The sequence below is a fragment of the Lolium rigidum genome, chromosome 7 (genome assembly GCF_022539505.1).
Source record: "Lolium rigidum isolate FL_2022 chromosome 7, APGP_CSIRO_Lrig_0.1, whole genome shotgun sequence".
In the NCBI taxonomy this organism is placed as follows: domain Eukaryota; kingdom Viridiplantae; phylum Streptophyta; class Magnoliopsida; order Poales; family Poaceae; genus Lolium; species Lolium rigidum.
The window spans coordinates 2474457-2501968 of record NC_061514.1 but is presented as its reverse complement, the minus strand read 5'-3'; the positions used below and the strand labels follow the sequence as shown (position 1 = coordinate 2501968).

Sequence of the window (27512 nt, the reverse complement as noted above, 5' to 3'; positions counted from 1 at the left end):
ATCTCTCAATCTTCAGCTCCCATGTAAGATATTCTTCAACATCAGTACCTCCTTCAAATCTGGGAATTGAGAACTTGGGCTTACCCAAACCATCGTCTTGTTGTAGAGGAACACGACGGGCTCCAATTTCAGCAAAACCGCGATTGACGCCATGAGGGAGACCACGACCAATGCCACGCCCCATGCCTGGAGCAGCAGCAGCATCCGCATTGTCACCTTGCACACTGCCATCGTCATCATGCGGTGGATGTTGTGGTTGTACCATAGTACGTATCTGATCAACAGTGTTTGTCAACGCTTGTATAGATGCTTGAAGAGTCGTCACCGATGTTTGAACGGCTTGAACCGCTGTAGTATTCTCATCGACCTTCAAGTGGACACCTTGCATTTCCTTGTCCAACACATCACTAGCAACGCGGATTTCTCGTTGCAAATGATCACGAAGACCCTCATATTCACGCCAAGTAACTGGTGTATCGTCGGGCTTTTTCTGCATCACATCAAACTCAGAAGAAGACATGATTAGTAGGTTAGTGCACTAAACAAAATCTTTGGTGGTACTCTCACAACTCACTCAAAACTGATAAGAAAGGTAAATCTTACCGCTCCAAAGTGAATTAGTATTGCTTACCAACTTGGATTGACGGACTAGTGCACGGATGTAGCGAAGCGAATATCAAGGGTATAAGAACAATCACACGACTAAGCAGGATATATGTGGGGCTGTAGGTAGGCTACCTATTTGCACCAATAACAAGCTCTAGCGCGGACCGTAGACAACCAATGATACTCACACAAGGCGATATAATGGGGCAATGCAACTATATGGATGAAAGGTTGCAATGCACTCGAGAGACGCTAGCAAAGCTCAACGAGACAGGCACAAGATTGCTCAACTACAGGTGCAGTAAAAAAAAAAACTTAGGCCTTCACTTGAATTCAACTAGCACACACTTTTCTTTTTGTATTTTTCTTTTTGTAACACATGCAGCTATGTAGCTCTTTTTGCTTCTTTTCTATTTTCTCTTTTTTTTTTGATTTTATGACACAACTCCTTGATAACACGGCCAACAAGATATGCAAAGCACCAAAACCCTAACGAGCAGCCTGTCGAGCGGTAAAACTAGTCTCTTCTGGGGAAGTTCCTAGTCACTTGATATCGATAGGCTGTGTCTATGGTTGGGAACAAGCACACTGTACGCTATGTGGACTCGGAGTAACAAAAACTGACACACTATTATAAACTAAACACAAGATGATAGAGTAAACTCAAACCCTAAAATACTAGATGAAAGAGAAAGTTACGCAAAAACAACTACGAAAAGCAACTAAAACTCGAAATTAGTGCAAGCTATGGCTATGGCAAACCCTAACCCTAATATTTTTGGCTTTTTCTGTATAGGAAAACACTCACAACTCAACTATGGGGTGGATTGTGGATGGCTTACCGAGGAAAACTGGAAATCTGATACCAAGATGATAAGGGGTTGCCCGATCTTCTCGATAGCCGACGGTGGTGATGAACACAATGGATGATTGCAGCGGAGGGAATCGATGATATGGTGTAGATAACTTGTATGACGCCGACGAAGTCTCTCGATTGATTCCTGTAGCCAATGCAACAGATCTCAACCCTACAAGATATTCGCAACTCCACACACTTGCGCACGTAGCCGCCGACCACGAAGCGGTAAATTGCAATCTTCTAATCCCCAATGGAACAGCAGATCACACAAACTTTCAGTAGCATAAAACTCCAGATCGCAACGAATTGGAGAGTGGTATTCAATAGTTTTGCATAGCAAACTACTAAGAACTAGGGTTTATCTTAAACGTGGTCTAAAACCACTTTGGGGGCGTCCCAGGGACTTATATAGGCGTTCGGGACGACCTCAGGTCGAAAAAGTACGGAAATAACCGACCCAGAACAGATCTGGTCGAGACAGACTCGGAGTCGGCCGGTCTGGCGGCCGGTCGACCGGGTCTGGGACCGGCCGGTCCGGTTCAAACCGGACCTGGCACCGGGTGGTGACCGGGTGAAGCTCCCGAGCTTACGGGATAGTGCCCGGATGGCACGAGCGCCGTGTCCGGTTGAAACCGGCTGGCCTGGCGCAGAATCCGGTCGGACCGGGCCTGGGACCGGATGAGGCGGCTAAGGCCCCTGGATTGGCCCGGATGGCACCGGCGTGGATTCCGGTTGTGACCGGCTGGTCCGGCGCCAGGGCCGGTCTGACCGGGCCTGAGACCGGCCTGAAGAACTCCTCCTTCGCGCATTCCTCCCGCTCCTCCCTCGCGCGTCCATGGGATGTCTTCACGTCCAGCTCCATGTCCAGCTTCACGTCCAGCTTCTTGTCCAGCTGCTCCTCTCCTCCTCGTGCGATGCTTGGTTCCTCCTCATACCTGATCATACATAAGTAATACGACTTAGGTAGTATAAAATTCTCATTGATCAAAGTATCGTTTAGGAACAAGTTCACCCGTTGTTTAAGTAGCTTCGCACGAGCTCGTGTCATTGGTCCAATCCTAACTTCATTGGACTTGAGCTTCACAGCTTCATCTTCATCTTGCAATGACGGAGGTAGTAGTGAGGTAGGGATGTCCTCATCAATTGCCCTTTTTTCAAAGAAAGTTACGACGGAGGACACTACAGATTTTCGGCCAATTAGTTTGATCCATGCCATCACAAGAATCATTGCCAAGATTCTTGCTCTCTGCCATGATCTTGTTTCAAACGCGCAAAGTGCCTTCATTAAGAAGAGCAGTATGCATGATAACTTTCTATATGTCAAGAACTTGGCAAAGAGATTCCAAAGAAGCAAAACTCGCGCTCTCGGTTTGGCGCCTATGAAGTGGGGATTTCCAATTCCTAGAGGACAAGGTGGCGGGAAAATTGCCAACTTGGAATGGAAAATTTATCACCACCGTCGGGCGCACCTCTCTTATTAAATCCGGGATTATCTCCCAAGCCATCTAGCACTTGACACCACTCATCGTCCCTCCGGGTACTATCGAGTACATCAACATGCTAGAGAGGGCTTTCCTTTTTTTTTGAAACCATAATATATTAGCAAGCAGGCCGCCTCATTAAAAACCTTCCAGTCCCCTTAGGTACCCTGGTAAGGAAAAGAGTGCGTAAAAAACCTGCTGCTCAAACATCCGATAAAACTATTACATCATTTGCAAGCTTGCTAAGGATAAACCTAGGGGGTTCATCGACCCAAATACAAGATTTACTAAAACTACAGGCATCCTTAGCAAGCTCATGAGCTACCTGATTAGCTTCCCTATTACAATGGTCAAAAATCACCGAGTTGAAACCACTACAAAGAATCATACAATCATCATAAATAGCAGCAGAGGACGTCGCCGAAAACCCTCTGTCTTTCATGGTCTCAACTACTTGCATACAATCCGTTTGCATAATGAAATTATTGCATCCAATATGTTGCGCCAGACTCAATCCTTCTCTGAGAGCATAAGCTTCAGCCATTGGCGCATCCACAATATGAGCAATAAATCTTTGGGATCCTGCTACAAACTGACCATTACAATCTCTTATAATCACTCCTGTAGCTCCTTTTCCATTATTTTCATCAAAAGCCGCATCAACGTTAATCTTCAGTTTACCTTCTTCTGGTTTTTTCCATCCTTCTCTCTGTTTTGCCTTTGGCTTTCTTGCTCATATCATATAATTCTTGGATAGAACAATTATAGATAGTGCCCAGTGATTGCACAATTTCATCATGCACTTTTTTCCTCCTTTCCCACCAAATAAACCAACCTGCAGTTAAGACCAATTCAGCAAAGCCAACATTGTCAAGGTGGGTTAGTCTTCCCCCTTGTTTAATTATTTCTTCAACGATCACTGACCCCGACCTGTCCAACTGCCTTACTTCATCAATCTTGTCCCAAACACCTATTCCCTTCCAGACCTCTATAGCTCTCTCACAAGAAAAAAGAACATGTTTGATATCTTCACAACTCGAAAAGCATATAGGACAGCCCCCTATATTTCCAATATGCCGATTGGCCAGAACTCCACGACATGGGATCATACCATGTAACACCCTCCATCCGAATATTTTAATCTTGCTCGGAATTTCTAGCTTCCATAATTTGTACCATACTTGATTTTCAGCTGTCTCAGCCAAACCTGAAGATTGATTGTGTCTAAAAAACTTGTGCTCCCATTGACAGTGATATCCTGACCTGACCGTATATAGGCCCGTTTTTGTACAATTCCATGCAACAAAGTCTTCTCTATCCGGGGTCAAAGGTATTTGCAAAATCCTATGCGCATCAATAGGCCAGAAAATATCATTGATCAACTCCACATCCCATTGGCCATCTATGGGGTTTATCAAATCGCTCACATTATTCAGTAAAACCGCCCCTCTAGGAGTCATCACCTTCATATTGTGACTTGATGGAATCCAATTATCACTCCAAATATTTATTTGCGTCCCATCTCCTACTCTCCAAATGCATCCTTTTTTGAAACACGCCAAACCTGCCAGGATGCTCTGCCAAGTATAAGAAGAACCACTCTTCATCTTTGCTTCCAGTAATTTTCCATCTGGATAATATTTTGCTCTAAGAACCCTTGCACATAATGAATCTGGTTCACTTAACAATCTCCAAACCTGCTTAGCTAGCATTGCCATATTAAAGGAATGAAGATCCCGAAAACCCATACCACCCCTTTTCTTTGGTATGCACATCTTCCACCATGCCTTCTAGTGCATATGTCTTTGCTCTTCCTCATCACCCCACCAGAATTGAGAGATAGCGTCAGATATTCCTTTGCAAATGTTTTTTGGAATCTTGAACACCATCATAGCAAAAACTGGAATGGCTTGAGCAATAGCTTTAATTAATATCTCTTTTCCTCCCATACTTAACAACTTCTCCTTCCAACCATTAATTCTGGCCAGAACCCTATCTATCAGGTGACGGAAACAATCACTCTTATCTATGCCAATCATAGCCGGCAGGCCTAGATATCTGTCTGATAAGGACTCTGTCAAAATATTTAGAACTTGGCAAACATCAGCACGCACCTCCACTCTTGTGTTGCCGCTGAAAAATATGGAGGATTTTCCTTCACTAATTTTTTGGCCCGAGTTCAGGCAGTAAGTATCAAGAATCTCCTTCAATTTTGTTGCATTATCATTATCAGCTTGCATTAGAATTAATGAGTCATCTGCAAACAACAGATGTGATATCATCGGTGCATCACGGCACACCCTCACCCCAACAATCTCTTCCCGCGCCTCTGCACCTCTCAGCATGCAAGAAAGGCCCTCGACCACCAGTAAGAAAAGGTAAGGGGACAGAGGATCCCCTTGCCGAAGCCCCCTAGATGGTTTGAACCATTCAGTTTCCATAGAATTAAATCTGATATTATATTCAACCGAAGAAACACAGGCCATAATCATATCTACCCATCTTCTAGCAAAACCCAATTTCAACATGATCTTCTCAAGATACCTCCATTCCACCCTATCATAGGCCTTGTGCATATCTAATTTTACTGCACATAATCCCTTCTTTCCTTTCTTATTCTTCATTGTATGCATACTTTCATAAGCCAGAAGAATATTATCACTAATCAACCTACCAGGAACAAATGCACTTTGGTGATCACTGATAATCTCTGATAAATAATTCTTCAACCTAGCAGCCAACATTTTAGATATAACCTTGTACACGACATTACATAAACTAATAGGCCTGAATTGAGATACCTTATCAGGATTATCCACCTTGGGTATCATAACAATTGTGGTGCTATTCCACCCATCTGGTATATTTATATTATTGACAGCCATCAAAACCTCCTTGATAAGATCATCCCAAGTAAATCCCAAAACCTTTTATAAAACACAGTGTAGACCATCTGGTCCAGGCGCCTTAAGATCGCCAATACTGAACAGAGCCTTTTTTACTTCCTCTTCGGTGAAATCCACAAGCAAGTCTCGGTTCATATCATCAGTAACCTTCCTCTGAACATCCTAAACATCCTCAAACGCTGAGTCCTCTGGTTCTCCAAATCTCATTTGTGAATAACTCCACAAAGTAGTTGTATACAGTAGAGCACATAGACTGTTTATCCTCATGAATATTTCCATTATCATCAATCAGTCTTTTTTAACAGTATTTTGCTTTTTCCTTTTTGCTGCAAAATTGTGAAAGAAATTAGTATTTCTATCTCCATGTGTTAGCCAATTTGCTCTGGCCCTCTGAACCCAATACATCTCCTCTTTTTCCAGTGTAAGTTCAATTTGTAATTGAATCTCCTTTTGTGCCGCCAAAGTTGCATCAGTCATCGGGCCCCTTCTTAGACGCTCCAAATCCGCTTTTAGTTCCTTTAATTTTCTAGCCGGTCCTTTGAGGATTTTCCTATCCCATTCATGAAGTTCAGAGTGCACATCACTAGTTTTCTGCATCAGGGTAGGATCCTCCCCTCTCAGTTTTGCTCTCTCCCATGCCGCTTTCACCATCTCCTCCACCGAATCCTCACTCAGCCATCTTGCTTCAAAACGTTTTTGATGTACATGCTGATCGTGTGTGCCAACTAGATATTCTGTATCAACCAAAAGAGGCCGGTGGTCGGACCGGGTTGTCTCACTATTTATAAGATTTGCATTTGGAAATAAGTTATTCCATGCTTGGTTAACAGCACCTCTGTCTAGTCTTTCTCTCAGGTTCCCTCTTCTCCAAGTGAATATATATCCAATATAACCCATGTCCTCTAATTCACAGTCCGTTAGAGCAACATGGAATGCTTGCATCGCTTGCTGTGATCTTGGTCTACCCCCTTCCTTTTCATAATTGAATAATATTTCATTAAAATCCCCCAAAACTAACCAAGGTAAACTCATCTGACCATGAAGCATACGGAGAGCGTCCCAAGTCAGATACTTTTGGTCCCATTTTGGCTCTCCATATATTCCTGTAAAACGCCAAGATATATCATCTTCAATAATCACATCAATATAATTTTTTGTAACACTTTTCTCTATCACCTTAACATTATTCCTCCACATCATTAGCAAACCCCCACTCTGACCATCACTCTCAAACAAACTGAGAGAATCAAAACTCAATTTCCTACGAAGGTTATCTGCCTTAGCTCTTCCAAGATGCGTTTCAGACAGGAAAAACACATCTGGTTTTATTTGCCTCTCCAGGTCCTGGAGCGCACGAACTGCCCGGCGGTTTTTCAAACCGCGGCAGTTTAGCCCACAGAGTTTCATTCCTCCCCGATCCTAAATCTGTAGTTGCTTCTAATCCATCAGTTACCTGTCTCTGTCTCTTTGGTTGTTGAAATTTTTGAGGGGTACTTAACGGTCCCTCCTCTCTGTGACTTCCTGTACCATTCTCCAATAAATGTACTTGATTTGCCACTATCCCCTTCCTGGGAATTATAGGAGGTACATCCTCCCTTGTATTAACAGTACCATCACTTCTAATAATCCTCTTTCTGGTACCTCTGTTCCCTGGTGGGTCTCCATCAGTCTCAACATCCATATCTACCAACTCAGCTTCATTAGCTTCACCTGGATATCTCATACGTCCTCTACCTCTTCCTGTAAATCCCCCGCGGTTTCCTCCCGGTCTAGCAGGACCTGGCGGTATATTTGGTTCAAACAACACTCTCAGAAAATCTCCCCAATCACATTTATCATCTTCATGAATACCATCACCACATTCTGTCACAACATGACCCAACATGCCACAAAAGTTACAAAATTCAGGAAACCTTTCATATTGCACAGGATATTTTTTTGACTCCCTCAAGGTTATAGGTACAAACCGTACTAGAGGCTTACTAAGGTCCAGAAACACTCTTGCCCGAAGATATTTAGACGGGTTTAACCTTCCTTCAGTAACAATCACTGTAATAGGTTCCTCACCCACCTTCTTTGCTACTTTTTCCGCTAACACCTTTTTCTTCATCAGACCCTCCGGCACTCCCTGTATACGAGCCCATACGAGGATCTTATCTAGCTTATAGTCTTCAACATTTGAGAACCCATCATATTCAGCTAGAACTATCGCTGCTCCACGGAAAATCCATGGTCCTCCCTCCATCACCCTATTCCAATCACCCAAACAATGAAATTGGGCTAGGAACAGATTTGCTGCTTTAGTTTTGAAAGTAACATCCTGCGCTGCTGCCCATGCATTACGCATCTGTTTAAACATCGCCGCATGACTAAAGGGTTTAGTTGTATGAACCCTAAAAATAGCAATCCAACGAACCTCCCCTACCAGATCTTCAATTTCCTCCGAGAAATCCAGATCAATCTCCTCTTCCCCACATAGATTGATACCCTCAAAACGATCTGTGAGATCATTATCAACTTCAGCCTTTTCTGATTCGTTAGCATCGCCATCATCCTTCGATCCTTCTAACAGTGCCTACGGAAAATGTTCCGGCCTCGGATTAGCAACCGGCTCCGCCGTCTTCTCCAAACCTTGATCCATGCAAAAGCCTCAGAGAGAACTCAGATGAAATCCAACCCGCCAATAATCCTTGCAGAAGTCGCGAGTCACGATCTCACGTCGATCGGGACGGAAATCTGGGTACTCTTGCGGCGGCCGCAAGAGGAAAGGTGGAACCCTAGAACGCTAGAGGGCTTTCCTTTGGTCAGCGGACAAAACTACGATTGCTCAATGCAAAGTAAATTGGGAAAAGGTGAGTTGCCCCAAAGCGCTTGGTGGGCTTGGGGTCCAAAATATTGATAAGTTTGCAAGGGCCATCCGTTTGCGGTGGCCATGATTAAAATGGAAGGACAAAGAGAAATTTTGGGCTGGTTCGGGTAACTTGTGCACTGCCAAGGACATGGAATTTTTTTACGTCGCCACCACAATCACGGTTGGGAGTAGGCAAAATGCATCCTTTTGGGAGACACCGTGGCTTGATTGGAAGAAACCAAAAGAAATTGCACCCTTAATTCTTTTGGCATCTAAGAAGAATAAATGGAGCACTAAGAAAGCCATGGAAAACAATGCTTGGATCAGTTAGATACATATGAGTGAAGTTTTCTCCATTAATCACCCCACCCAATATGTGGAGCTTTGGAGGCAACTTTCCCATGTCCAAGTTGAGCATGGAGTGGACGGTGACATTGTTTGGAAATTTACTTCCAATGGGAAATACACGGTGGCCTCGCGGCAATTGACACGTGAGTGATGGTTTTCGGTGCTCTCTTTCAAACGGGAGCAAACTCCGCAATTAGACCAACCACGCTTTGTTATGAATTGCTCCTATTAATTGCGCTTATTATATAGCGCAATTCATAGGAGCGGCATCTACTAACATCAACCTTATGGTTTGGAAGGTTTGGGCACCCACGAAGATAAAATTCTTCGCTTGGCTTGCAATTCAAAATAGAGTGTGGACGGCTGACTGGCTAGCAAAACGTGATTGGCCTAATTGTGGAGTTTGCCCCCTTTGCAAGAGAGCACCAGAACCATCACCCACTTACTTGTCAATTGCCGATACACCACACACCTTTGGGGCTTCATCAAGGATTAGGTCGGACTACATACTATTGATGTTCAACAATTGATATGCCTCTCTACTGAAAGTTGGTTCAAGATGACGGGTGACTCAACTATGAACCGCAAAGCATTGGCTTCTCCGACCTCACCTCTCGGGAAATTTGAAACGAGCGTAACGCCAGAGTTTTTCATAACAAGCATGCCCCTCCTTTGATCATCCTCGACAAGATCAAGAAAGAGGCCCGGATTTGGGTAACCGGAAGAGCAAAAAGTTTGAGTGATTTGATGCTGGAAGAGTAATCCCGTTGTATTTTGCCTTTACTTCCATGTAAAATACTCTTTTAAATTAACGAATGGGCCAAAGCTTTTGGCCTCGTTTAAAAAAAAACTTTTGTTTTAACATTTAGAAGTTCATAGTCTGATCTTTACTTATGAATAAGGTTGGATCAAATTGCAGCGGCATTAGAGATTCTGATCGATCGGCCAACCCGCTTTCCCTGACTCAACTGGAATAGTGGATACCACAACACTACCCATCGGTGACGTAAGAGCATCTCCAGCCGTCTCCCCGATGAGGCCCCCGACAACCCTTTTTTTCATCTGGACGGCGTTATTCGATCCAGCCGCGCCCCCGGCTCCTTGTTTTCCCCCGGATTTGGCCTTTTAATACATCCGGAGAGCCCAGGCCATCCCCGGGACTTCCCGAGGCCCGGTCGGGACTCCGGACGAAACAAAACGCGTGAAACGTCGAGCGGGCCCGCGGTGTCGGCGACAGAAAAGGTAGTTCCCTCCATTTATTTCGTTTTTCCTCCAAAATACTTCGCCGGCCGATGCCGCGCCAGACGAGGCTCAGGAAGGGACCGCCGATAAGCCTGTTATCCTCTAGTTTCTGTTTCGATCGCCGGAATGTGGCTGATCCGATCGCCGAACTTTGGCGATGCTTTTGTGTAGCGGGAAGACGATTTTTTGAAACTATCGCCGCTGATAGGCGAACGTCGGGGTGCGACTGGAAAAATGTTGCCCCACGCCCTTTTTACATCCAATTCGATGTTTGTTATGTCCGGATTTTCGCTCGGGGCCTCAAAGGCTTGAGATGCTCTAACAGACACGTCCATTGCTATGTCATCACACAATTAGCCCCCAGTTACATCACTACAGAACAGTATACATTACACGTGATGTATTCTGGGCACGTAGACATGTACGCCTTGTACATGACGGACAGTGGAAATCGTAGACCAGACAACCAAATTATTGGAGTACGCACACATGTCGGCTCGTTCACGTTGGCACACTTGATCGATCGCCCGATCGAATACTTAGGTGCATGTTCAGTCACATCTCCGGGGCTCTGAACACCGTGGGCTCCTCCTCCATGATCCTCACCAGCTCCGGCGCCGCGTGGACGTACACCACCCAGTCCCCGCCGCCGCGCGCGCTTGGCATCGGCATCACGTACCCGGCGCCCCCGGGCCACGGGAAGTGGTACGACGCGAACGCCGGCACGCCCCACCCGAAGTCCACCTCGGCCACCGGCAGCCTCATCCCCGACGACACCACGCACGCCACAGCCGCGTCCTCGCCATCACCGACCCCCAAGTAGGCCCTCGCCACCGTCGGCTCCGGCCGCTGCGCCTCCACCCAGTCCACGAGCTCCTCGAAGTGCTCCCCTGTCGCAGCCTCCGCCACCCACCGGTGCACGTCCTCAGCCACGTCCGCGAGCGCCATGCCACGCAGCTTGCCGGCGCCGATCACGCCGTAGGGGATTGTTAGCACGTTGCCGAAGTAGGGCTTCATGGCGCCGTCGGGGGACACGCGGGCACGCCCGTCCACGACCACACCCATGCTGCACGAGTAGGCCGGGAACGCCCTGGCGTAGAGCCGCCACAGGAGGGCCGTGAAGGACTCGAGCTTGGTGCGCCCGGGCCCCGCCGAGGCCTGCAGCGCCGCGACGTCGGCGGCGGCGACGTGGTAGATGCGGTTGACTGCTGTGGGTGGTTCCGCCGTGGGTGGAGGGGGCGGAACGCAGCTGACGGGGATGAAGAGGCGGTCGGCGAGGGTGCCGGCTGTGCACGACACACTACGTGGCGCGAGGAGAGAGCGGTTGAAGGATGGAGATGGCGGAGCGGGTGCACCTCTGGCTGCCGCTGCCCACGCGACGAGGAACATGTTGAAGGAGTAGGCGTCGCAGACGCGGTGGTCGAACGTGCACCCCACGACGGCGCCGCCGCACTTGAACTTGGTCACCTGCGTGCATTCGTGTAAGGTGTAACACGTTAAATGTGAAAGTTGTTACTGTATTAAAAAAGCTAGAAGTGATCTAAGATCTGCGTGTCTTTCGTGTACTTTCTTTGAAACAAAACAAAAAACACTGTTCATGATCTGGGAATCTCTAGATTAGATAACTAATAATCATGCAGTTTGATGCATATATAATTAATGGAAGCAGTTAACCAGCACATGGATAGGATGCAGACGCGTTTGTTTCGTTTTGTAAGGATGCGAACCTGCACGCTCATGACCCCGGCCTTCTTCTTGGGCACCAGCTTCTCCACGCTCTCGTCCGGCAGGCCGAGCCGCACGTCCCGGAGCTCGACACCGTCCGCGGCCGCCTCCGCGAAGTCTACGCCGCGGCCGGAGCACAGCAGTTCCGGTTCCCCCGCGGCGTTGGCCACGACCTCCCCGGCAAGCGGGTAGTACGTCACCAGCACCTTGGCCAGCGCCGCCTTCAGGGTCGACGCGGCCGCCGCGCCGTCGCCGGCTGCAGCATAGCAGAAGAAGACGCCGACGTCAATGGGGGGCAGGATGAGGTCGAGGTTGGAAAGAGGCATGGAGTGCTCCTGCAGCGGCAGCGCCGGCGCCACGGTCCGAGCGAACGTGGCGGTCACCTCGATCTCGTCGCTGCCGTCGCATTTGGCGCCGGTGGTCTCGAGATACTGCACCATAATGCGCGCTGCGCGTGTAGGTTGTGGCTTTGTGCGAGCTGCCGAGGGAGCTGCGTGTACTTCCCTGGAGTTAGTGAGTGAGTGAGTGATCAAGGGGTGACGGTAGGTATTTATAGAAGGTTTCAAGCTATGTCACACATGTCAAAGCTAATTTAGTTCAACAAAAATGACACTTATTCAACAGTAGTCTAGCAGCATTGACATAATTTTATTTCAAGTTGGCCCTTTTGTCACATGCAACTTCAAGGCTAGCAGTACTATTATGCCAGAATGCCGCATCTCCTTATGTATAAATGTTACATTATGGATGAATATTCTTCGTTGGCTACATGTGCGGATACGTAAAAACCCACGGTTGCATTGTGCACATATTCCATGTTGTAAGCGTGTTTTTTTGCCTGTTTATTATTTGTATATACAAACTTCCCATTTCCAGGATGAAACCTATGTCTGACATTATTTGGCTGTACCTCGTGATGCCACACATCTAGTCATTTTCTTGTTTAAGGCATTGAGTGGAGAATCTAACGTTGGCAGTTAGATCGGACGATGGCACTTGTGAAATATTCCTTTCCCTGAAGCGTCGTGTTAGAGAACCTATTTCGCGGTTCAAGTGTTATCGTTCGTGGTGGATGTTAATTTTGTAGTGTTGAGCCACGATAGTCTTGGCAGAGCCATGTTCTTTCTCCTTTTTCTTCTACTTTGCTTGACATAACGATGTACTTACTATATATCATACTGATATTAACATATTCCTTTTATCGAAAATCGATTTACATACATATGTACATCCATGAATGCATGAGATTAAACTATACCATGCATGTAGGTGATAATCAAGAAAATTCATATCAAACATCTTCAATTGTAAAAGCTAGCTTAAGTATTGAATCACATGCACCAACTATTTTACCTAAATTGCTCTAGCATAACCCAGAAACACATACAATATTTGAACACTTCCTCCCATATAGCTTTCAATATATGTCCCCTTATTAAAAAAAAAGTGGGTGTGACATACCCAAAAATTGAACAACGTTAAGACGAGTTTTATAGAATTTGGTTGACGATGCTTAATAAGCAACTCAAGTCTAAATCTGGTGGTGCTGAGCATCCTATGTTCGGCTACCCCTATGATATTGTGTATAACGATGCTAGAGCCACCAAAAGTTTTTTTTACAGGTTATCCATAAAACTAACGAATCTTGCATTCAACTGGTGCGGATAGCGCTTCAGCAATATTCGCATTGCGCTACGTATAACCCTATTGGCAAATATATACTTATTTGCTATATTTTGTCATGTATAAAATTAAAAATAAAATGATTGTGGGCATCAGTCGAACTAAAGCCCCGGGTGCAGTAACATAAAGGAGAATATTAATCTACATTCTAGATTAAATTGTTGTCCCATATTATACATTCTATCTATTAGTAAACATATTAATCTATATTCTATCTGTTAGTCAACAAGAACATAAGAAAACGAAGCGATCATGCCCGCTTTATTGGATGTCATTACTTTCAATATAGTTTGAATTGGTTGTTTACAAGACTAGTCATAGTGGGAATAATATAGCTAGTAACTTGCAACTACATGCAATGCCACATATGCCTGAGCAAGAACAATAGTATAGTCAGCAGCCGGCTATAGCGGTCTGTCATATCATCAACAGCTAACCTATATGTAGTACAGTAGTAGTTAGCAAGTACAATAGTTGGCTATAAAAATATACTATTTTATCTATACATGGCTCACCTTTCACTCTTATAAAGTGCCTAGGAGCACGTGCTAGAGTTGGATCTTGCATGAGAGTCTACTTACCTTCTCTCTCCTATTCCCACTCCTCCAACTAAGCAAAAGTATAACATTTAATCTCTTATAGCCAACTGACTAGATCTTGTTGTACTTGCTCTTACTCTTAGCTGACATGACATGTGATCGAATAAGGAGAGAGGTACTTGCGGTAACTAGTTACCATAACATCACACATTCCAATACTAGATGAGTCGGTACAATCTAATAAATATGATTTTCCATTATACTACGCATATCATACTACTCACTATGAAGATAGTGACATAAACTAGTAACATGTGCATGTTAGTACGCTGTGTTAATTACTCCCACTATGATTCACCTAAATAATACTAGTAAATTCAGAAATTTAATTCGGCTCCCAGGTGAATATGCTCCCTCTACCAAAAAATCATATTTCTAAGTGTCGAAAAAAATTTGACAAAAAATTCTACATGTACATCTTCATAATATATGTGATTTTGTCAAGTTTCACGAAAAAACAATATTTTTTGTAGTCTATGTAAAAAAGAAAAAAATTATTTTGTGAAGAGCATTATTTTTAGTACTGAATTTTGTCTTTTTTACACATGTCACGTGACAAGTCGATTTTTTATGAAACAACTTTGTGAGTGCGTAGCACGTGAAGATGTACGTGCAAATTTTATTTCAAATTTTTTCAAATTTCAAAATATATGTAAAATGCATTTTGAAATAGAGGGAGCATATGCTTCCATGTTCCAAAAAACCACTCCAATAAATTCAGTATTAGTTTGCCCATCTTTTTCTAAGATGTATTATACTAAAATGGGACGGAGAGAGTACAATGTACATGTTCTATGAGGTCATAGATGCAATCGATGTACCCCTCCTCTGTACTAGTTTATTAGGGTAATATATAGTTCAAGTAAAAAAAGTTTGACAACAACAAACTTATGGTGGTTAAGCGCTTTACTATACGAGAGTATGTTTCTGCCATGCATTATATCTACTCCATCCGTCCCACAAAAAGTATCTTAATTTTTTCTAAATTTATTAAATATATTTAGATATATTTAAATTTAGAAAAATCTGAGATATCTTTTACAAAACGGATGGAGTAGGGTTTTGTTGTGTGTTTCTCAGATTCTATCAGCAATTCAGCGTGATATACCTTCATAAGATCTAGTCACTCAAAACTCCAAATTCACAAAGCCTTTGTTCAATTTCTTTAGACAGAAGGGTTTACTTTCTCGCCAAGGCCCGCTAGCTCTCGAACCGATCCATGCGTGTCTAGATAATCGTGGACACCCTACCTAATGTATCTGCATGCAGCGACGCGATGCTCTGCTGCAGCTAATCCCTCACCTAACTACACGTACGCACATCGCGATTAAGACTTCTTCTTTTCACAAGGCAAGATCGATCGGTGCAAGCCAAGGAGCCGAAGTCAATTACAAGCAACCACACACACACTAGCAACTCTCATCTGGCTAGCTAGTTAAGAATTGGGTTCTATTAGTGGTAGTGAAATCGATAATCTCTCTGGTTGCAACAGAAGGGGTGTATACAAGTAACGCATGAGAGCAACACACTAACATATGTAGCAAGTAGTACATGTCACGCAAGTGTTAGGTGAGCACCGCCACGGAATTGGGCTAGCTGACCAACACCAATACACTAATTTAATCTAACCATTAATTTGGTCGGAACTGGTGCGAAGGATCGATCTACAACTTAGAAGCCAGTGCTACACTCTATTCAGTGTCAGTGACTCAGTGTGCAGTAACATAAGCATGCATGATGCATTAGTCTAGCTTGCAGCGACCAACTTTTATCCGTACGTGCGCGCTAAGTGGCAGTGAGTTTAGGCGTGACCGTGTAAAGCATGCGTCGGTCGACAATCGTCATCCACATGGGCCATATTTGTGTGATCACGTGGCAAGATCTCAGAAGCTAGCAGGTAAGAAACTATATGAAAACTCAGAGATGTCAGGCTTACGTTGATGATGCAATATCCGTACGCCTGCGTGTGATTTGTCTCACCAGAAAGAGCAAGAACTGATTTTTTTTCTTTTACATGGAGAGCCCCAGAAGGGCCTGGATGCTATATTAAACGGTGCGAGTACAAGTTACATCAGAGACTCTAAAGTATAAGAAAAATATAGCATGGCCCCTAGCTTTTATACGAAAGACGAGAAAATTACAAAAAACAACCACAAATCAAGCAGATGTTTCAGAAGACCACCACTATTCGAAAAAGTTAAAAACCCCACCACTATACGGTTAACACATTGCAAGATGCACTAATTCACGTTCGATCCGTTTTTAATAAGGAAATTGACGTTCTGGGCCCACTGTCAGGCTTACGTGGCACCACTTAGACGGTGCGGTCGGAGCGCCATCGACGACCATTAACGGCGCAGTGGGGCCCACCGCTGGGTCGTTCTTTATGGAGGGATCTCCCACATGGCGTTGACCACTTCACTCTCCTCCCTAGCCAGTGAGCTTTTGCTCCTCGCCGACACACTGGAGCATCGCCGCCTCCTGGAGAGTTGTCGCTATTCTCGCGAGCCGCCGGGGAGGGATGCGATGCCGCGCTGGCACGACGGGTCGACGAGCTCAGAGAGGCTCCCTTTAAGTGTCGGATTTGAATTTCTAGGGTTTCCAATTTGGGGATTTCTTTGGATTGGTAGATTTAATTCGAATCTGTTTGCATTTCTTGCTCAATAGGAGTTCACCGACATCGACTATGCTCCTGACACAATTGAAGATCCGACATTTCGCGGAAAAGCCATGGGATCTGACGAACGTTGCCGTCTCCACAACCTTGAGGCCGTGAAATGTGTGGCCTTTGAAGGGACGAACACTGGGCGTCGTTTCTATCTATGCTCAATTGAAAATGTGAGTGTTATTTCTTTGCAGTTGTTCAACCATTTTCTTTATGCCTCAGCCATAGCTAATTTTAATGTGTAATTCTATCTGTGTAATTGTAGATTGAGTACATGGAGTGATATAAATTTAATGTTGCATAATTTACATAATATACATGATTTTGTCTGTGTAATACTAGATTGAGTAAATGGACTGATATTTATTTACTGCAGCATAATTTACAAATTTGCTCTAATTGTGCCTACTTTACTGCAGCATTCCATGCATGGGTAGATAGTGAGTGGCCAGAGCCACTACAAAATGCTCTGAAGAAAATATGAGGAATGTACTACTCTAGCAATTCTAGTAAAATTGATGACAAGTTAGAGCATGTCAGGTTCGTTGAGGAGTTTGTTGTAGAGAAAAACAAGATTGAGAAGAAATATGCAAGCCTGCTAGTTGATGTGAAGAAATTTGCAGAAGAGACTGAGAAAAGTGTGGTGAAGTGAAATTATAAGATGATAACTTCAGGAGCTACTGATGAAATTCATGATCTAAAAAAGAAAGTTGGTGAGTTGAAACAGTTGCAGGAAACCCGGGCTGAGGTCATTAGGGCAAAGAAGGAGGAAATGGAGGCACAAAGAGAGGCCTAGAAGATAGAAAGTGAGGCTTTGAAGAAAGGGAAGGATACATTGAAGGATGAGAAGACAAAGCTAGAGTATATGCTCTTTGACCTGTTGAAGGTTAGCAATGGAAACAAGGACAAGCTCAAGAGGATTAGGGAAGTGTGTGAGGAGGAGTGATCTCTATGTGATCATTTGATGTGCTAATGGTAGTTTGTAATGATTAATTGTGCTAATGGTAGTTTCTAATGGTTAATTGTGCTACTAAATTACTATGTCAGTGAACTCAGGTGATGTAGGTTGGCATGTATGTGTTCTGTACCCACCATGTGTTAGGGTACAGATTAATTTGAACCATTATGTGAACCTTGTTTTATTTGTCAACCTGTGAGAACTCTGTGCAATTTGAACCTTGTCTTATTTATCAATATTTCTGCTGTATATGTAGCAACATTGATGGAATATCTGATGTACTTCCCAGTTAACTGGACATGGAAGTTATCTTCCAGCTTTTTTACAGAAAGCAACCACTTTTGTGGATGTAAATGACAGAGAACCACCACTCTTTGTCCAGTTAACAATAACTGATAGAGAAGACAACATAGTACCAGGGCAAAGAAAAGATAACCAGTAGCACATGGTTCAGAAACTACATAACTTGGTTCAGACACTACAAACATGGTTCACACATTACATAAGCTGGTTCAGACACTACAAACATGGTTCACACATTACATAAGCTGGTTCAGACACTACAAACATGGTTCACACATTACATAAGTTGTTCAGGCATTACACAAACTGACAGGTCCACAAAATAGAGTGACTTGTTCATTAAACATAGTAGGAGATCACAGAACACCTTTTTTTTATCTGCGAGGGTAAGGTTGTCAATGTTGCTTGCTATCAGGTATCCTTTCATCCTAGTGCTCTCCTTCTTCTCTCTTGCTGGCCTGGGGGCTCTGAATGAAGCAGGTGCTCCAGTAGGTGCTCTAGCAGCTGCAGCGGGAGCAGGTGCTCTAGCAGCTGTAGTAGGAGTAGATGCTCTAGGAGTTGCATCAGGAGCATGTGCTCCAGTAGTTGTTGATGCTTCAGTAGATGCTGCTTTCTTCTTAGGAGGTGCTGCTGCTAAAGAAGAAATTTCTTTCCTCTTAGGTGCAGCTGAGCTTGAGATGTGTTCTTCTTCCAAGGTGTTGCTGGAGCTTGAGCTGTCTTCTTCTTCCATGGTGCTGCAGGAGCAGTAGCAGAAAAAGCTTGGGTAGCAGGTGGAGCATGTGCTAAAGAAGATTGAGTAGCAGCTGGAGCAGGTCCTGGTGTAGCACTTGTTGGTGCAGCACTTGCCGCCTCTCTGTTTTTGTCTCAAATAAAGAAATATATTACTGTAAGGTAATAATCAAGGGATGAAGCATATCAAACTTTGTCCGGTGTTTGTTTTGGCTCTGTAAGGTATAATCAAGGTACCTGATGTTTATTTTTCCTCATTTGTAAGGAAGGATTAAGTGGGACACCACAGTTGGTGTATTTGTGCCCAACTTTCCCACAGTTGCCACATGTGATTCTTGTCATTCTAGAGGTTTGTTTTGGCTCTGGCACTTCAAAGTTTCCCTTTCTCCTCTTTGTTTGACTTCTACCCAATGACACCTTGAAAACTGGTGGATCAATGTCAGGTGTTTCTGTTTTGGTCCAGCTATCTTCACCGTGTAGAGGGTAAACCATTGGATTGTATGCCTCCATGTACATTGGTTTCTTGAAGAAATCATTGACAAAGTCTTCAGGGTGTAGGAATGCCTTGTAGATGGCACTGACAGCATGACTGCATGGGATTCCACCTAGGTCTCATCTCTTGCAACCACATGTCCATGCTGTCAAATTCACATCATAGGTTTTGTCAGTTCCATCGGTAACTTCCCACAAACCATCAATATATTTCTTTGATATGTACATTCTTGACCACTTCTTGTTCTCTTCAAGTATCTCTGCATATGTTGGGCAGATCACACATCTTGCCTTTGCTGCTCCAGTTCTCTTGTCATCATTTCTGACCATCACCTTCTTTCTGATGCCATCAAACATTGTTCTAACTGGTTTTCCTCTGACATCTAAAATCATTATGTTAAAAACCTCCCTTAGATTATTGATAACCAAATTAGTCTTGCAGTTTTAATCCATGGCATATCTTTCCCATGTTGCAACAGGGATCTTCATTAGCCACTCCCAAGCCTCTAGGCACTCCTCTTTCATGTTAGCCATGGCAACATCAAAGCCATGCTGAGTGTAAGAGTAGTTGGTTGCATCCATAAATTTATTCAGCTCTTCACATTTGAACCCAGCAGTTTGAAAGTTTGTATAAATGTGTCTAAGACAGTATCTTTGAGGACAGTTTGGAAATATTTGGTTGATTGCATTAAGGAGACCTTGTTGATAGCTTTAATTAGTAAACTCCTCGGATAAGTGCCAAGGTTTAGATTAAACTCCGAGGATAAGTGTCGAGGTTTAGATTAAATGCCCAAGATAAGTGTCGAGGTTTAGATTAAATGTCGAGGATAAGTGTCGAGGTTTAGATTAAATGCCGAGGATAAGTGTCAAGGTTTAGATAAAATGCTGAGAATAAGCCTCGAGGTTTAGATTAAATGCCGAGGATAAGTGTAGAGGTTAGATTAAACTCCGAGGATAAGTGTCGAGGTACCTGATACTTTCTATCCGGATTACGAATTGTAGTATGATAAGCTTTTTCCTAGAAGATCAAGGTTTAATTGAACCTTGGTAAGCATGACTAAATGGTGTGAAGGAAACGTCTACAAGACTTGCTAGTGTATTTTATCTTCAGTTTATCAGACCAATCTAGTTTACTTTTAAGGGGGTTGTGTTCGATGATGGAAATAGGTCGGGTTAAGGTTTCACCTGCTGATACGTCTCCGACGTATCGATAATTTCTTATGTTCCATGCTACATTATTGATGATATCTACATGTTTTATACACATTATATGTCGTATTTATGCATTTTCTGGAACTAACCTATTAACAAGATGCCGAAGAGCCAGTTGTTGTTTTCTCGCTTGTTTTTGGTTTCAGAAATCCTAGTAAGGAAATATTCTCGGAATTGGACGAAATCAACGCCCAGGGTCCTATTTTTGCACGAAGCTTCCAGAAGACCGAGGGGGAAAGGAAGTGGGGCCACGAGGCGCCGCCACACTAGGGCGGCGCGGCCCAGGCCCTGGCCGCGCGGCCCTAGCGTGTGGGGCCCTCGTGTGGCCCCCGCGTTGCCCTTCCGCCTACTTAAAGTCTTCGTCGCGAAACCTTCTGTACCGAGAGCCACGATACGGAAAACCTTCCGGAGACGCCACCGCCGCGAATCCCATCTCGGGAGATTCGAGAGATCGCCTCCGGCACCCTGCCGGAGAGGGTAATCATCTCCCGGAGGACTCTTCATCGCCATGATCGCCTCCGGAGTGATGAGTGAGTAGTTCACCCCTGGACTATGGGTCCATAGCAGTAGCTAGATGGTCGTCTTCTCCTCATGTGCTTCATTGTCGGATCTTGTGAGCTGCCTAACATGATCAAGATCATCTATCTATAATACTATATGTTGTGTTTGTCGGGATCCGATGGATAGAGAATACTATGTTATGGTGATTATCAATCTATTACTTATGTGTTGTTTATGATCTTGCATGCTCTCCGTTATTAGTAGAGGCTCGGCCAAGTTTTTGCTCTTAACTCCAAGAGGGAGTATTTATGCTCGATAGTGGGTTCATGCCTCCATTAAATCCGGGACGAGTGACGAAAGTTCTAAGGTTGTGGATGTGTTGTTGCCACTAGGGATAAAACATTGATGCTATGTCTAAGGATGTAGTTGTTGATTACATTACGCACCATACTTAATGCAATTGTACTGTTGCTTGCAACTTAATACTGGAAGGGGTTCGGATGATAACCTGAAGGTGGACTTTTTAGGCATAGATGCATGCTTGGATGGCGGTCTATGTACTTTGTCGTAATGCCCCGATTAAATCTCACTATATTTATCATATCATGTATATGCATTGTTATGCCCTTTTCTATTTGTCAATTGCCCGACTGTAATTTGTTCACCCAACATGCTTTTATCTTATGGGAGAGACACCTCTAGTGAACTGTGGACCCCGGTCCTATTCTTTACATCGCATACAATCTATCGCAATACTTTCTTTACTCGTTTTCTTCGCAAACAATCATCTTCCACACAATACGGTTAATCCTTTGTTACAACAAGCCGGTGAGATTGACAACCTCACCGTTTCGTTGGGGCAAAGTACTTTGGTTGTGTTGTGCAGGTTCCACGTTGGCGCCGGAATCCCCGGTGTTGCGCCGCATCACATTTCGCCACCATCAACCTTCAACGTGCTTCTTGGCTCCTCCTGGTTCGATTAAACCTTGGTTTCTTTCCGAGGGAAAACTTGCTGCTGTGCGCATCATACCTTCCTCTTGGGGTTCCCAACGAACGTGTGAGTTACACGCCATCAAGCTCTTTTTCCGGCGCCGTTGCCGGGGAGATCAAGACACGCTGCAAGGGGAGTCTCCACTTCTCAATCTCTTTACTTTGTTTTTGTCTTGCTTTATTTTATTTACTACTTTGTTTGCTGCACCTAAACAAAACACAAAAAAATTGGTTGCTAGTTTTACTTTATTTATTGTCTTGCTCTCTATATCGAAAACACAAAAAAAATTAGTTACTTGCATTTACTTTATCTAGTTTGTTTTATTTACCGTTGCTAAAATGAATACCCCTGAAAATACTAAGTTGTGTGACTTCACAAACACAAATAATAATGATTTCCTATGCACACCTATTGCTCCACCTCGCTACTACAGCAGAATTCTTTGAAATTAAACCTCGCTTTACTGAATCTTGTTATGAGAGAGCAATTTTCCGGTGTTAGTATCGATGATGCTCGCTGCTCGATGCGCGTAGATGTACACGTCCGTTGGGAACCCCAAGAGGAAGGTATGATGCGCACGGTGGCAAGTTTTCCTCAGTATGAAACCAAGGTTTAATCGAACCGGTAGGAGCCAAGAAGCACGTTGAAGGTTGATGGTCGCGAAATGTGATGCGGCGCAACACCGGGATTCCGGCGCCAACGCGGAACCTGCACAACACAACCCAAGTACTTTGCCCCAACGAAACAGTGAGGTTGTCAATCTCACCGGCTTGCTCGTAACAAAGGATTAAACGTATCGAGTGGAAGATGTTTGCAAAGAAAACGAGTAAACACAATTGCGTAGATTGTATGCTATGTAAAGAATAGGACCGGGGTCCACAGCTCACTAGAGGTGTCTCTCCCATAAGATAAAAGCATGTTGGGTGAACAAATTACAGTCGGGCAATTGACAAATAGAGAAAGGCATAACAATGCATATACATGATATGATAAATATAGTGAGATTTAATTGGGCATTACGACAAAGTACATAGACCGCCATCCAACTGCATCTATGCCTAAAAAGTCCACCTTCAGGTTATCATCCGAACCCCCTCCAGTATTAAGTTGCAAAGCAACAGACAATTGCATTAAGTATGGTGCGTAATTGTAACATCCCAAAAATTTCAAAACAAAACAAATGAGTTTCCCTAGTTCCAAATTTTGGAACCAACAAAAAACTTTTATTAAATTAAGATTGATACATAATAAGCTTGTATAATTCTTGTGCTCTTGCCATGATTGCTTGTTATTAGTATTTGAAATAATAGTAAAACCTAAAGACTCACCCCTCCTCTCATCATTCTAGTGAAAATAAAATAAAAGGAAATTAAATGAGAAAAAGGCATACGTGCCTATGGCTATAATTATAAATATTTATCCTAGACCTTTTCACTTTACTTAAAGGATTGGAAAAGCTTTACAAACCTTATATAGTACTTCATAAGTCATCTCTAGGTTGAAACCAAAAAGAATAAAAAGAAAACTAAAAATGCCATAGAGGCATATGAGAGTAAAATAGTAAATAAGGGAATTTAAGAAAACTAACCCTAGGACTTGTTGTGAATGGTTGGATCACCTCCATATATCATTTCAACATTCAACAAAACCAATTGGGCCAAACCAAGTCAAAGTAAAAATAAAATGCCCCATATGCATATAAGCCTATGTGCCACATAGCCAATTCACCAAACATTGACCTATGTCTTCAAACCTTGACCAAATGGTGTGAAACCCTATCTAAACCTATTATAACACAAAATGGACCCTAACCCATGTTCAAGTGAAGCAAGAACAACCCTAGTACAAGTTATGAAAATTAGACACCTCATTCCTTATGTGTTAAGGCCAAATTTGCAAATCTTTGAACAAGACCATTTGATTTAGTTTCAATGCTCTTAAAATGTTTCTAAACTCATAATAACCACATTAGAGTCAACCAAAGTCAAATCAAATGGATAGAAATCAAATAGGGAGAGAATTCCCAAAATTCACTCACATACACATATGCCAAAATGCAAATCCTTCACCAAGGCCAAATTTGCTTGCCCCATGGCTTCTAAAATACTTCAATATGATAAACTAACACAATTGCATCTTTGGATCATGAATTAAATCAAAGCAAAACTCAAATTCAACATACATGTGATAATGGTCATTTTGTCACTTTATAAAATGTTCCCCTCTTTACCCCTCTCGGCTTTGACTTTTCTTCAACTAAACTTGGTCAACTATGACCATGTCATCCAAGAACACATGAAGGTCAACAACTTTCATGTTGACCATCATGGATAATGTTGACTAGGTTGACCAGAATAAGATTGACAAGTGGAGACTTTGAAACTATGTGAAGATGAGCACATTTTGGAATTCTTGTAAACCTTGACCAAATTGACCACCACCACCACCATTCAATCACAATTAATATATAATTAAGCTCCACCAAAAAGAATTGCAAAAATCCAAATAAAAGTTCATGCGGCCATATCATCGAACACCTTTCATGCAATAATCCAGACTTGTGTGTCACCCTATTACCCACTGGTTTCTTCACTAAACCTCTTTTAGCTTTGATCATTGCACTCCCCTACGACCCCTGCTTCACCCTAGTGCTAGCCCTGATCAAGTGAAGTGAGAGGAGGGAGAAGAAAAACCCTAGACTATGCATGCCGAGTACCCATGCCGGCCACCTTTGGCATTTCTCTCTCTGGCCCTCCCCTCTCTCTCTCCCCTTGTCATCGAGCATCTAGATACTTCCCTAAGCACGCTTGTACCCTCCCTGGATCGAAACGGGCACGGTGCTGGCCAAACGGAGCGCGCCCAGACGCGCCCGAACCGTGCCAGCAGACACGCGGTGAGCGCGGTGACCGCGCCCCGGACGCCGCGAGTACACGTCCTTGCCCGGCGCCTCTCGTCCTCCCCTTGTCTTGCCCTCTTGCACACACCATCACCACCCCTACCTCTACCCCCGGACATGCTCGATAGCCCGCGCGTACACCCTAGCCGTCGCCATGATCGCCACCCTGCCGCGCACGTACTGCCCGCACTCGAGCGACGCCAGCCTGCCATCGTCCTCTCCTTGCTGCGACAGCACGCGCGCCAGCTCCGCCTAGACGACGCCTACGCCCTACGCCCTCTAGCTTGCCCCTTCGCGCCCTGGAGCGCCATGGCCGTCGACGAACTCCACGGCACCCCCGCAGCACCTCGAGCCCCTATAAAAGGAGACCACTCCCGGACGATTGCTTCACACCATTCGCTTCCCCTCTCTTCTCTGAGACTCCTCGACCTCTCCCCTCCCAACATTGTCCACTTCATCGCCGGAATTTGGCCGGAGCCCGCCGCTGCCATAGCTTGACGGGGACGCCGACTCCGACCACCGCAGCACCTCCTGCGACCACCCTCTGCCTCGCCGTCGTCTCCCACGTCGAACGCCCGCCTCGCCGAGCCTCGCCGGAGCCCCAGGTACTCCCCTCGCTACCTCGCTGTCGCCGGTAGGGTTAGAACCTCGCCGGAGGAGGTGAGCCACCCGATCACTTGGACGCTCCAGATTAGGCCACGTCGCTCCCGCCAACTGTCCGCAGTTCAAACCAGCCCGTAGCGTAGCTGGGCCGGCCCAGTGCACTTATTCTGTTTAGCCCGTTAAATTTTCCCGCGTGGCCCAGTAATTCAAATTCCATTTAATCTATTCAGTCCAAATTCAATACTGGTGCCAACTTCAAATTTAAATAGTTTAAATTCTACTGAACCAAATTTAACAAATTTTATATATTTGGAAACCTCATGAAATTGCCTAAATAATGGCACTGGCCTCATGTCCAAATTCGAAATTAAATTTAAATGATAAAAATAACAAGGCAGGGACTTTTCTGACTTCGAATAAATATTAGAAATTATCTAGAAATGATTTTAAGTTGATTCCAACTCTAATAAATCACATTTGACATAATATAATTGTTTATGCAAAAATATAGCATAGTTGTTTTGCATGATCATGGACTAGAGTTAAATAATAGCTATGGAACCATTTCTAGATCATTTTAATACATACACATAGAATTATTTAAATAGTATGAGGGCTTCTCTCTCATTTAAATTGTGATCTTAAGTAATTCCAATAGAGGTACTGACCTAGATCAAATAAGTCTCAAGCTTGGTTAATTAGAGAGGTTAATCATTTAGATGATAGTTTAACTTATTTGAGGTGTAGCCTCTCACATAAACCATTAGTCCAAATAGTTCAATAAGGATTAATAACACATAAGTAATGACCCATAGGTTTATATTTGAAAATACTTAATCCTTCTCATAAGTAGTATTTAAATATTTCAAACCCATTTATTAAATCATATAATAAACTTTGGGCTCATTTAAATCTTACCTCAACCAAAGTAATATGAAGTAGATCCCATGATCAAGTAAAATTCACTTTTAATGAATGAATAATAGTAAACCATTACAAGGTGTTACTAAAATAGTATGAGGTGCTCACCTCATTTAAATTATCTTTCTCAAATAATAGGAAGTAATGTGTTGACCTCTATTTTCCTAAGCTCATACTTGCTCTCTTATAAATCCTAAACCGAAATAATATTTAGATTAATTAAATCACATGAGATGATGAATCTCATTTAACTCATTTTCTCAAATACTAAGTGTGAAGTGTTGACCTTGGTCAACATGGGATCACCCCTGTTTATTTTAAGAATATTAAATCAACTCAATAATAGTCCTTTAAATTAGTTACAAATATGTGTTAAAACATATGAGAGATACTCCTCTCATTTAAATCTTGTTCTCAAGTAATACAATATGAGGTAGTAATCATAATTCAAGTAACCTCATCTTGAATTATTGAGTGGCCTTAAAACATTACCATGTTAACATTAAATTGCATGAGGTATGGAACCTCATTTAAATCATTTTCTCAAATGGTAAGTATGAAGAGGTTGACTTTAGTCAACCTAGGTCATATATTATTCATAAGAGAAATTAAATCTTAAGAAGATTCAATGAGAGGAAATTATTTTTCTATTACTAAATAAGGAAACCCTAGCATAATCTTGTAATAAATATTAAGTAGTGATGCTAGATCATTGTGTGAGCCACTAAGGCTAATTAAGAGTGTTTAAGTATTGTTTGGTGATTGTATCCTCGTATTCGTTTATAGACGCTAGTACCGGAGACTATCAAGAGGAGGAAGTATTCTACCAAGAGGAAGAAGAAGAATACTTTGATCACTTCACCAATCAAGGCAAGCTAATACCTTTGCAAGCTAGTATTCTTGCAAGCTAATATTGATATTACTCCTACAAGCAAGATAAC

The 27512-nt window shown here is 43.5% G+C and overlaps 1 protein-coding gene across 1 annotated transcript; it reads right to left on the bottom strand.

Annotated features, from left to right (window-relative positions):
* Nucleotides 1-10848: 10848 nt before the first annotated feature.
* LOC124669297 (coniferyl alcohol acyltransferase-like) lies at nucleotides 10849-12458 on the bottom strand. The gene is made up of 2 exons (XM_047205936.1): nucleotides 12021-12458; nucleotides 10849-11760 (listed from the first exon to the last, which is right to left on the bottom strand). Exons 1-2 carry the CDS (start codon nucleotides 12456-12458, stop codon nucleotides 10849-10851), a joined length of 1350 nt encoding a protein of 449 aa, XP_047061892.1.
* Nucleotides 12459-27512: the final 15054 nt, after the last annotated feature.